General features: G+C 30.8%; 1 protein-coding gene across 1 annotated transcript; it reads right to left on the reverse strand.

Moving 5' to 3' along the window:
- Positions 1-8,082: 8,082 nt before the first annotated feature.
- LOC111693887 lies at positions 8,083-10,166 on the reverse strand. The gene is made up of 12 exons (XM_023459963.1): positions 10,097-10,166; positions 9,911-9,961; positions 9,693-9,815; positions 9,513-9,608; positions 9,341-9,436; positions 9,170-9,265; positions 8,998-9,093; positions 8,827-8,922; positions 8,690-8,750; positions 8,517-8,612; positions 8,344-8,439; positions 8,083-8,274 (listed from the first exon to the last, which is right to left on the reverse strand). The coding sequence occupies exons 1-10, from the start codon at positions 10,164-10,166 to the stop codon at positions 8,594-8,596; spliced, it is 804 nt and encodes a 267-aa protein (XP_023315731.1). The 3' UTR covers positions 8,083-8,274; positions 8,344-8,439; positions 8,517-8,593.
- Positions 10,167-12,000: the final 1,834 nt, after the last annotated feature.

The raw sequence follows: 12,000 nt of genomic DNA on the forward strand, positions 1-12,000 counted from the left end.
TTGATGTGGAAAACTTCACAATCAATGTTGTCAAACTAGAGAAGCACCCTCTGCTTATGATGATGTCAATGTCTTACAGAAAGCTTTCGTTACATTGTTTTGTAAGGTTCGCATCGATTCTGATTGAGACGGCCCGGCAAGAGTCATAAGTAAAGTTTTTTCATACAAATGATAACTTTACATGATCGAACGAAATTATAATTTCACTTTTTGTACTACATACTGAAATAGTTTCCATAAAAATCACGTAATGAATTATTTTTATGACTTTTAGTATAATTAAAGTTTCAAAAGGAAAATTTCATTTTGCGTATGAATAGTTATCAGAATATGTTTGATTTCATTACTATCATAGCTCATTAAATAATTGTTTAATTGTACTTTGATATTAAATCTTTCCAAAATCAGGAAAATAAAAAATTTTGGAGTTAGTTTTGAATAATAAGGATAGGACTGTCATACTTGCACTCGTGTAATCTTTTGAAAAAAGTATTACCAGGATTTTAAATTATTGTATGGTAAACTATTTGATTTGATATATTATTCGAAAAATAAAAATTTCGGTTATGCTGAATAGTTGTCAGAATATAGTTGATTTCATTCATATCATAGCTATAAATTGAACAATGGTGGATTGAGATTTAATACTAAGCATTTTGTTACTTTGAAAAGTATCCAATTAGATTTAGATCAATGCGATAAACAGTTTTCATTTTTCAACAAAATTTCTTAAAGGTAAAAAATGAGATTTTTCTATTTAAAAGTTTAAAATCAGAATTTTAAGGCTATTATACTGATTATATGAGCTATTTCACAACAGGTGTTGCAGGACAAAAATGAATCTATTCCCTGATATTGTATGCTTATGGAGCACATGACAGAAAGGTGAAATTTCGCCAAACAAGTGACCTCTGAGTTTCTTCGATTGGCCTCCTCGTAGACTCAACAATGAACTTGAAAAATTGATTTATTCCTCCAAAAGCCACTCGTTACTCTAAAAAAATAAGTAAACATAGGTTTTTTTGGTAAAAAACTGTGAGAAATTTGAATTTGTACGTTACAAGTCTACACGTATACTGTTTTCCCATTAAATATGAAAAAAATGAATGAAAGTCCAAAAATAACTATGTTCCTATATCTCAATTTGGATCAGAATAAAGTATATGCTTTCTGATAATAACACACAGCTCTCACACACATTTTATGGCTGAATCTCTATTGTAACACATAGATTTCTACTAAAATGAGAAATAAGATGAATAAAACTTTATTCCTTATACTAATACAGTCAAACTATATCTGTAACTTGATTTTAGTGGAATTTTGTACTTTCTTATACTTTAATAAGTATACATCAACTGCTTATTTATGATAAAACATCAAGTACCATGTTTACATGTATATGAGCAATTCTTTAAATGAAACGCATTTTTGGAGGTATAATCGCGGCAAATTTTTTCATCTCACCTCACCCCCAGAGACAACCGCGAGTAGAGTCAAGCCTTCAGTCAGACGACACATATTATTATTGATATTATTATTAAAGTAATCGACGGGCAAGAAAGGTCGAGTGTTCGAGTCTCTGAACAATTCTATAATTTTCTATGCGCAATGCTGCATATATACTTAACAGGCCAAAATTAACTAATACGTAGAAAAATTGCATAAATGCGTTATTTTCGAATTTTCCCTGCGTTTACTTTTCGGTTATAATATTAGTTAAAAATATAACTTCAATAATATTGAAAAAAAAAATAGATTACAATTATAAAAAGAATATGAAAAGACAATACTAATATTTTAAAGTTAAAAAAAAATATGAGGAAGCTACTTGCCAATACATTGGCAGCGGTTTTTTCATTTTTAACATAGGGTCAGATTTAATTTGACTGGACTACCTACTGAGTAACCCAAGCTGGGAACCCGGTCTTGAAAGAATTCAAGATGGCGCTCGGGTGCGAGATTCAAAACCTTCAAAACCTGAATATGAAAAATTGTTAGGAAAAAAAGCATTAAAAATTTTAAAAATGTTAGAGAATGTTAGAAAATGCAAACCAAAGTAGTCACCTTCGCAACCCAGCTCGCTTTTATTTAAATAATTTAATTGGCTATTATTACAACAATTAAACTGCAAATCAAAACAGTACCTTCGCGACCCAGCTCGCTATAATTTCAATTCATTTAACCGGATATTATTTGAACCATTATACTGCAAAATCAAGTTCAATTTCAAATGCACTGAGACAATCATGAATATTGTGATTTTATTTTATGCTCGAATAAGATAATTATGCACAGAACTTTAATTGATAAAGATTTTTTAGAGACACAACTTTTAAAATCAAAGTCTTACTATGATATTGTAATAGTGCCAGAATTGATTGGTGAATATTACACAAGAGAAAAAAATCCTAACAGATCAGTTGATCAGTGGATGTTTAATTAATATAAATAAAAGACAAAATTTTATCAGTAACTTTAATATTTTTATTTCTCCTTGAATTTAAAGATAATTTTTATGCAAGCATTTTAAAAGCATTCCCACGCCATATCACTTACAACAATATCAACAATTGCATAGTTACAACAATTCCACGCACAACAACTTACTATTATCAAACATAGCACATTATTGCTCTGTAATTATTGAAGGACTTAAATTAAAAAGAGCACTACTAACTATAATGACTTTGTCTATTGGACTTTCCCTTTGAGAATTTGGATACAGCATGTATAATGGTAATCTACCACAACTTTGGTATCTCTGTTTTAAAACACCTATCACTTTTTCCACATGAATTCTGACGTGGGCGATTGTTCGCGTTTTTTGTAAATCCATTGGATGCAGCTGATTGACTCCTACAATGTATCAAATAGAATGAGAGTGAATTGCTAAATTTCAGAAAAAAAATTATAAAAAATATATCTTACCTTTGATAAAAGCTGGAATGTTTAATGAAACCCCAATACTATCAAGTGACTCTTGAACAAGGAAGCCTCGGCCTTACCCCACTCCGCTGCCCGTGCGAGAGCATGATAGAGTCAGAATGTTTTGTTAGTTAATAATGTTATCGTTGCAAAAATAACGGTGATTGATAGTTGCATTAGTTTACATATAAAAGTTCAAAATTTCGTTTGAATGTATACCAAATTTCAGCTCTTAATGTTAATAAACAAAGCCGTGGTGATTTTTTATAAAAAAAAGCTTAATTTCGCTTCTAATATAGTTAGAGAAGTAAATCTTTTTTTAAATTTGCGTCAAAATGCCAGGAACAAGATGCTGAAATTCAATTTGACTTACGACTTCTGGTTCGGCAGATAAGTTAATTTGTTTATAAGAATTTTCGTACCCGTTTATTTCTGGTGTTAATTTTGCAAGTCTTCAAGAACAAATTATCGTTTTTATTATTGCAAATTAACTGAGAGGTCTCTATCTTTCATTTGCACCCTGCCCGATCTTCGTACGTTGAGCTAACTCCGAGATAATAAACAATCTCTAGGGGAGTATTTTTTAATAAACAAATGCAATATCTCGATAGATAATGCATTTAGCGAGATTTTGAAAAATGTATTGGATTCTGCGTAACGAGGGCTACATTTGTAAAAGATTTCATTGCTGTAGCACGTTTTAATAAATAATTATAAACAATTGTAAAAACGGCCACTTTTTAAGGTTTTTTCGACCTGAGAAATAAACAAATGGACGAAAAAAATTTTTAAAAATACCAGAATAAAGGTCTTGAAAATGCCTACGACTTTTGTTTGAAACATTTTATCCTTAAACTTACACTTACACATTTTATGAAAATTAGCTGCTTATGGTACCCAGAATAAGAATCCGTCGTAAAATTCTGGTTACAAACTCTGGTTTTTTTTTTTTAACATAGAGACAGATTTTCATTGATTGGGCTAAAGCTTTAGATATAAAACTTTTACTTCCATGTGCTGTGATGCCGATTAAAACTTTGATTGTTTTATGATGTTTGTATATAGAGACCAACTTTCTGCGTTGGAAAGAAGATCTTTAGATCCTTCAATAAAAATCTCAAAACAATCAATTATAACTCTTATGCGCTTCAAAATATGTGGAATGCTGCAAATTTAATATCTCTTTTTCTAGACAGACAATTAATTCAGAAAAACATATAAATAAAATATTAATAGTGTTCCTGAAAGTTCTAGAAGCTGTGGATAAGAAAATATTAAACCTAAAAAGAAAAGTAAGATATGAGTTAACTAAAATTAATTACCATGTATGATCATCAAAGTATACCTCTCAGTAAGATCTGCAAAGGGTTAATTTAAGTGTAACCTAATTGAAGTTAAAATTAGTTTCTGAAATATGCTTAAGGCACATTTGCTCTTGATAGGTTTTAAGTACCTGTGGACAGTTTCATGAATTATGAATAAGGTTTCAGTGTTAGAAAGACCAGTGTAATATAAGGTTCTTGAATTAATTGTCACCTAAAATAAATCTTTGGAAAATTCTTTAGCTTTAATTTGAAAATTTAGTTGCTCGATAACTTTTTCATTATTTTTTAACTTCAATAATAGTTGTTTAACATAATCAACATTGAAATTATTTTCGAACGTTTGAGTAGACTTTTCCAAAGATTCATTAAATAGATGTTCAATATCTTCAATTTCATCTTCACAAATAAGACCAATTAAATTTTTATCATTAGTCTGGACTATTTACATCTAATATAACAGCAAGCTTACCTGTTACAAATAAAAATAAAGAAGAAAGAGTAATCAAAATAGATGTAATTGAGGTTGCTATAAACGAGAGAGATCTAAAAATATACCTGAGATAAAATGCCTGCTGCATACTTTAAAATGATTTAATTTTTTGTCTGTGAAGGGTTCTTGTTTGAGAGCTCTTATCCACGTATATTGCTTTTTTCGACTCAGTTCCCTTAATTCTTCAGAATTTCTATTATTTTTCGACTTTTGTTTTGGTATACAAAAGAAGGAAAACTTTTCATTTTGGGAATTAGCTTTGCATCCTGTGACATAACACTTCAACGCCATTTTTTATTTTATGATTGCAGATTGATCGATAGAAAACAAAATCAAATCTCAAATATCGCTAAAAACGACCATGGACACGCGCTAATCGGTGTTGACAGTATTCGCCGAGCAGCGAGTAAGACTCCGAAATGACCGAAATTTCAACAATTTTTACTACATTAACAAAGGTGAAATGGAAAAATCCGCTTCGATAGATGAAAAGATGAAGTCTTCTCCTACGTCAAGGGATTTTTTAATATATTTTCATCTAAACTTACTTAGTTGTAATTTGCAATTAAACTAATCGACTGTACATATAAAGTGAATGAAGCCGGGTTTGTTATGCCTATACAAGCAAATCAGCTGTTTGAGAGTAGCGGTTAGTGACGGTTACTAAAAACGCTCTCATGTTGTAATCTGACCGGTGTCAAGTGGGCAACTATAGTGCTCTCAAAAGCAGCACCCAGATTAAGCGTGAAATTCAAATTGGTGCAAAAATTTAATGTGAAATATTTATAAAAAATTTTCATTTTTTTGTTATTAAAAGTTAGTAGTAGTATTAGTAGGTAGTTTTGTTATTAAGAGTAGCCAAGTGCATTCGAAGTCAAAACTAAAAAAAAGCAGGTGGCTACCCTGTTGTAAATTTGTGAGTCGTTGAAAAATTTTCCCGCCAATTTACATAAATTTATTTAAAGTTGTAGGAAAAAATGCATACAAGTGCATAAAGAGTTGAAAAATAAATACCTTTTATGTAATCAGATCTCCATCTGCATAGCCTTAACAACGACCAAAATTTTCATAATGATCGGTCAACTCGTATTCTCGAAATCGTTGACAAAAAAACGATACAAAACACTAAGCTGAAAGGAAGACGACTTTGCTTCGCTCAGCATTAATCAAAAGATCACCAAATTATTTATAATCTGTCACTATCTGCCGGTATAAAGTGACTCTTTTTACTGTCCAGGTTTCCAAAAGAAGATTGGTTTGCCTTTATTACACTTTCAAAAAATTGATTTGCACGAAATACTTTTATGATTGAAGTAGTATTATCTAAAAAAGAGTAATCTGCGTTTGTCACTCTTTTCCAAAGAGTAATATGAACAGATTACTCTTTTAAGTTTTAGCGTAAATACCGTTACAGTCTGGCTCAATACCGATACGAGCACGTTAACATGCCCTATATAGTACGTCGGTGACGGAGTTCAGAACGTATCTAACCCTAGCTACCATATAAAAGGTATAGTAGGTATAAGTGCATATAATATGTCACTGTATTAGAAATTTTGTACGCAGCTGTAGTAAGTAAAGTTGTAAGTAGTAGGAGCATAGCGGCCTTTTCAATGACTTATTTCTCCCTCCTTCTCTCTTTCTCTCTCTCTCTCTCTCTCTCTCTCTCTCACACGGTCCGTTTCAAAATAAAACTCAAACTCAAACTCTCTCTCTATCCATCATCTCCTCATGTGCATACATATTTGCGTCGAATAAATTTTGTACATATTTTTCTTAATATGCTCATCAACTCTTTATATATATTTAATACCATTCATTTTTGTATCGATTGTGCCAAATTTCTCGAAGTCCGAATAAAGTTATCTATTCATCTATTTATCTCCCTCTTTATTTTCTTTTTACACCTGAATTCACACGAGTATTAACAGTCGGTGAGACAAATGACAAAAGAAAACATTCTATTTCTGAATGGTCTAGGTCTCTTTTTTTCAGTGGATCGTGGGAACAAAAGATATATTGACACATATTGCTTTTCAAGCAGTTTTAAATCATGAGGTTACGCACGAAACGCAGTCTAGCTTTAGCGTAACGTGAGAACCACGTTGCTTTTTTACCATTGTTGCGAATGTTTCTTACTCGGAGAGAAAAATCCGTTGATCATCGGTGGCGATCAAGGTTCGCAGCCATTATTATTGCATCGCACATATCATTGCACTGCTTTGAAGCGTTATAATAGAATAGAAATTTTATTCAGACCTTCTTTATTAGGCTACCTTTCAATTGACTAAGCTACGAACAAAATCAGTGAAAAATTGAGTTAATTTAAAAGTCTATTTTCTCCTGTCGCTCGAAAGGTGCCTCCAGATACTGGATAAACGATTAAATTAAGACGTTCACGTAATTTAATTCGATTCTGTCTGTGTTACTTCAACTTGGGAAATAATGAAATTCAAAGTTTTGGCCACTTAACATTGAATCAATTGGGAAGTGGCAGTTTTCGGTGTACTGTGAGCTTAAATCGCTTTAGAAGTTAATGAAATTAATTTATGTTATAGAAAATTTCATTAGCTTCCGAATTACATAATTATAAATGGGCGTTTCCAGGCAAATAAAAAAGATATTAAGAGTCCAACAAATTTCCCCTTTGTTCTGTTACCGGACACTTAAGGAAATTTCCTATTATAATCGATAGGGGGAGCTTACTCGTTTGATAAAAATTTTTTTTGAATATACCATCTTTTAGGAAATTTTCTGCTCTTTCTAATGCGTATGTTTATTTTTACCTAAAATAATTTTTTCAGCTATTTTAAGAGGAATTTCTAAAAAAAACCGAAAATGCTAGTTTTCGGACACTTTTTTTAGTTTTCGGACACTTTTCTTTTAGTTTTCGGACACCCTAAAAATTAGCTTGTAAATCAATAATAATGTTCGCGTGAGTAATATAAATGAAATAAATGAACTAAAAAATTATATACTAAACTATTTTATTATGTTATTAATAAAAAATTATTTACAAATTTAATTTTACAACTTTTTTTCTCTCTCTCGATCCTTCTTTTTTCGGCTTTTCGAATTCATGAATAATTTCCCTTTTAATTTTTTTTTCTAATGGTTCTTCTCCTACTGATTGATTCGTTGATGAAACTGTGTTTTTGACTTTGTCAAATTTTTTTATGGCTTTTTGAATTTTTTGACGTTCTTGACTTACTTTCCTTTTAATTTTTTTGAATAAGTCTTCTTCGTGTTGGCTTTCAGCTTTTTGAATTTTTTCTTCCTTTTTTTTTTGTTTCAAAATCTCTTCTTCTCTTTTTTTATTTCTTATAATCTCTTTTTCCTCTTTCTTTTTATTTTTCATCATTTCTTTTTCCTCTTTTTCTTTAATTTTTTTAGACAGTTGGTCTTGAAATGCTGCAGAAGAAATTGCATTTACCAATTTTTCTGTCGGTTTTTTCTGTTGCTTTGTTATTGGTGTTGGATAGCATAAATGTTTCTCAAACGATGGGGCCAGTTGCTTGAAAGTTTGAGATTCTTTTGACAAAAAACAAAAAATGTTTAAAAGTTCAACTTTTTTAAATAATACACTAAAAATTAGCTTACTATATTGTCCGGTTGTAATAGTATGACTGGTACCGTTTGAAGCATTGTTACTTTTGATTGGCTCAATCATACAAGTCTTATCCATGGAAGTAGAAGCTGCAACAAATGATAAATTAAATATTGTGTGAAATTTTGTTCATATTTTTTGATTATGAATAAATAATCCAACTTACCATACTCTCCAGATGTAATAGTATGACTGGCACCGTTTGAAACATTGTTACTTTTTATTGGCTCGATCATACAAGTCTTATCCATGAAAGAAGAAACTGCAACAATTGATAAATAAAATATTGTGTGAAATTTTTTTCATATTTTTTAATTATGCATAAAAAATCCAACTTACCATACTGCCCAGGTGTAATAGTATGGTTCCATCATAAATATATCATCCATGGAAGTAGAAGCTGCAACAATTTATAAATAAAATATTGTGTGAAATTTTTTCATATTTTTTAATTATGCATAAAAAATCCAGCTTACCATATTGTCCAGATGTAATAGTATGACTGGTACCTTTTGAAAAATTATTATTTTTTATTGGCTTGATCATACAAGTCTTATCCATGAACGTAGAAACTGCAACAATTGATAAAAAATATTGTGGGAAATTTTTTTCATATTTTTTAATTATGCATAAAAAATCCAACTTACCATACTGCCCAGGTGTAATAGTATTACTGGTACAGTTTGAAACATTGTTACTTTTTACTGGTTCCATCATAAATATATCATCCATGGAAGTAGAAGCTGCAACAATTTATAAATAAAATATTGTGTGAAATTTTTTCATATTTTTTAATTATGCATAAAAAATCCAGCTTACCATATTGTCCAGATGTAATAGTATGACTGGTACCGTTTGAAAAATTATTATTTTTTATTGGCTTGATCATACAAGTCTTATCCATGAACGTAGAAACTGCAACAATTGATAAAAAATATTGTGGGAAATTTTTTTCATATTTTTTAATTATGCATAAAAAATCCAACTTACCATACTGCCCAGGTGTAATAGTATTACTGGTACAGTTTGAAACATTGTTACTTTTTACTGGTTCCATCATAAATTCATCATCCATGGAAGTAGAAGCTGCAACAATTGATAAATAAAATATTGTGTGAAATTTTGTCATATTTTTTAATTATGCATAAAAAATCCAACTTACCATATTGTCCAGATGTAATAGTATGACTGGTACCGTTTAAAAAATTATTATTTTCTATTGGCTCCGTCATAAATGTATCATCCATGAAAATACAATCTGAAACAAATATTAGTTTTCCTCTCAGGTAACTCTATGGTCAAATTTAACATTATCTGTTGTATTTATTTATTGTGTGTTTACCATCACTAAGCAAATCTTCTTCTTGCAATATGTAATCTGCGTCATCGAGTTGCAGAGAATCATTCACTTGAGGCTCAACAACGTCAATAATCTCTACAAACGAAATAGACCCATCTGGTAAAACTAGAATATAATTAAATTATAAATGAATTAATTATACTGTGATAATGTGATAACTAAACATGATGAATAATATTAGTAAGTATAAAGTTACTTACTAAGTTCAATTGTTTTTGTTGATTTTTCAAGTACAATTTCATTATCTCCATCTATAATATAAACAATGTTTTATTATTCATTAAAATATTACCAAGAAAAGGCTATTAATCAGATCCTCATATGTAACAGAAAATAATGCTTCAGGAAGTAAATTTTATTAAATAAATAATTCCAAAAATGCTTACTAATTTCAGCTAATGTTGGTAAATTTTCATTTACAAATTCAACTTCATCACCTAAAAATTTAAACAACATTCAATTGTAATATCAAAACCAATTGAGTGTTTCTAAAATTTAAAAATTTAAAAATTTCTTACTAATTTCAACTGTTGACAAATTTTCATGTGAAACTTTAGCTTCAATTTCTTTACCTGAAAAGTGGAACAAACATGTCATCAAAACATTCAGTATGCAAGTACTTATAAGTATGAAATTTACAAAGCAGATGATAGAAAAGTAATGAAAAAAGTGTAAAATAAACCAAACATCAACTGATACATTTACTAAACTTTTTGCTATTAAGAAATAAGACACATTTTGTTGTGCAGTATCTCTTAATCAAGAATGATTATAAGAGTCTAAAAACTCATTTAAGTGCTATCTATTTATAGAGTTTTTATGTTAGAATTCTTTTCATTTTCAAGTATATTATAATTTCATCATAAAACCTTGATAAATCTTGAAGGATGTAATTTCACTTTTAATATGAATGATTTAACAATGCTGAAATAAATAAGCTTTTCTCTGTTGCATATAAGCACAGCAGTATAAGAGCTTCAAGTTCAGCATGCAATTGCAATTTGAATCGGTGTAGTATACCTTGACAAGTAGCGCCATTAGTTAGTTCCAAGAGTTACTGAGTTACTGGCTAGTGGTTCGTGTCACTCAGTGATAAAAATTGTCTACTGCTATACTGTACACCAAGATACAGAGAAAAGCACATTTATTTTAACATTGTTAAATTCATATATAAAATATGCCTTTATCCTCCAAGATGAAGATGAAGGCTTCATAATGAACTTGAGTTCTATTAATAAAGCTTATGATGAAAACAAAGCAAATTTTAACAGGAAAAAATCAAAAAATTAATTAAAATCAGATAAGTATATTTTAGTCTATAACATCCTTGACATAAATAATAAAATATTGATTCTTTGGGACTGTTTTCAGGCTCCTGTATCAACCTTAATATAGATGTAAATTGCAGTGACCATATGCAAGAAAAAAGAAGAGGATTATCAAATTCTTAAAGGACTAAAGAAGAATTGATTGTAAAACGTACCTGTAGAGCAGTTCAAGGACTTTTCTACCACTGCTTTCACAATATTTACATCGATCCCTTTGTGAGATAATGAGTCTCGCACATAGTCAAGCATCGACAACAATCCATTAACTTGAAGATTTGGAACAGGTTGTGCTTCTGCTAAAGCCTCTGCTTTATTTTTGACACATTTGGTATAGTTAACTTTTTCTACTTTAAAAGGATACAATCCTGTGGCTTCAAAGCCATTTTTAATTGATTGTTTTAGCTCTGTGACATCAAACGTTTTCTTTAAAAGAGGAGCAAACTGTAGTTTTCCTAATGGTGTATTGAAGTTCTCTGGTTGGATTTGCCACTCATGAACAATTTTTGTCCAGGCAGTCTTAATCGGTTTAAAAACACTGACATCAGCAGGTTGCAGTATGTGGGTAGCATTTGGAACACTGAGACGGCGAACGAGTGAGCAGCACACAGCGTCGTGAGTCCGCCACTCAAACTGCCGTGGCACTGCTACCTAAACGTCATCGTGTGCGCGCTACTCGGCATCGAGTAGCGAGCACACGATGGTCGAGTAGCGCGCATACAATATCGTGCAAATCGCCCTCCACGATGCTCGAGTAAACAGTCACGCCACCAATCCGAGTGGGCCCTACTCGAATTATGAGGAGACGATACTCGATATCGATGTTCATAACCTCGAGAACGTGCGAGTATCTGCGACGAGGTTGTCGCGTAAGGTTGTCGCCGTTTCAGTGAAGGAGCGAATACAGTATGATGCCATTGTCACTACAAAAATTGCTCAATGGCAAAGATAGGTGTGATTTATGG

This window comes from Trichogramma pretiosum, unplaced genomic scaffold (assembly GCF_000599845.2).
Source record: "Trichogramma pretiosum strain Unisexual culture from Peru unplaced genomic scaffold, Tpre_2.0 scaffold10, whole genome shotgun sequence".
In the NCBI taxonomy this organism is placed as follows: Eukaryota; Metazoa; Arthropoda; class Insecta; order Hymenoptera; family Trichogrammatidae; genus Trichogramma; species Trichogramma pretiosum.

Bases quoted from the DNA above. Each gene is read 5' to 3' on its own strand.
- LOC111693887 (XM_023459963.1), bottom strand. From the start codon at position 10,166: ATGTTGTTTAAATTTTTAGGTGATGAAGTTGAATTTGTAAATGAAAAT. The intron at 8,923-8,997 runs GTAAGTTGGATT...CAATTGTTGCAG, and splicing joins TATTACACCTGGGCAGTATG to TTTCTACGTTCATGGATAAG. The intron at 8,751-8,826 runs GTAAGCTGGATT...AAATTGTTGCAG, and splicing joins TATTACATCTGGACAATATG to CTTCTACTTCCATGGATGAT.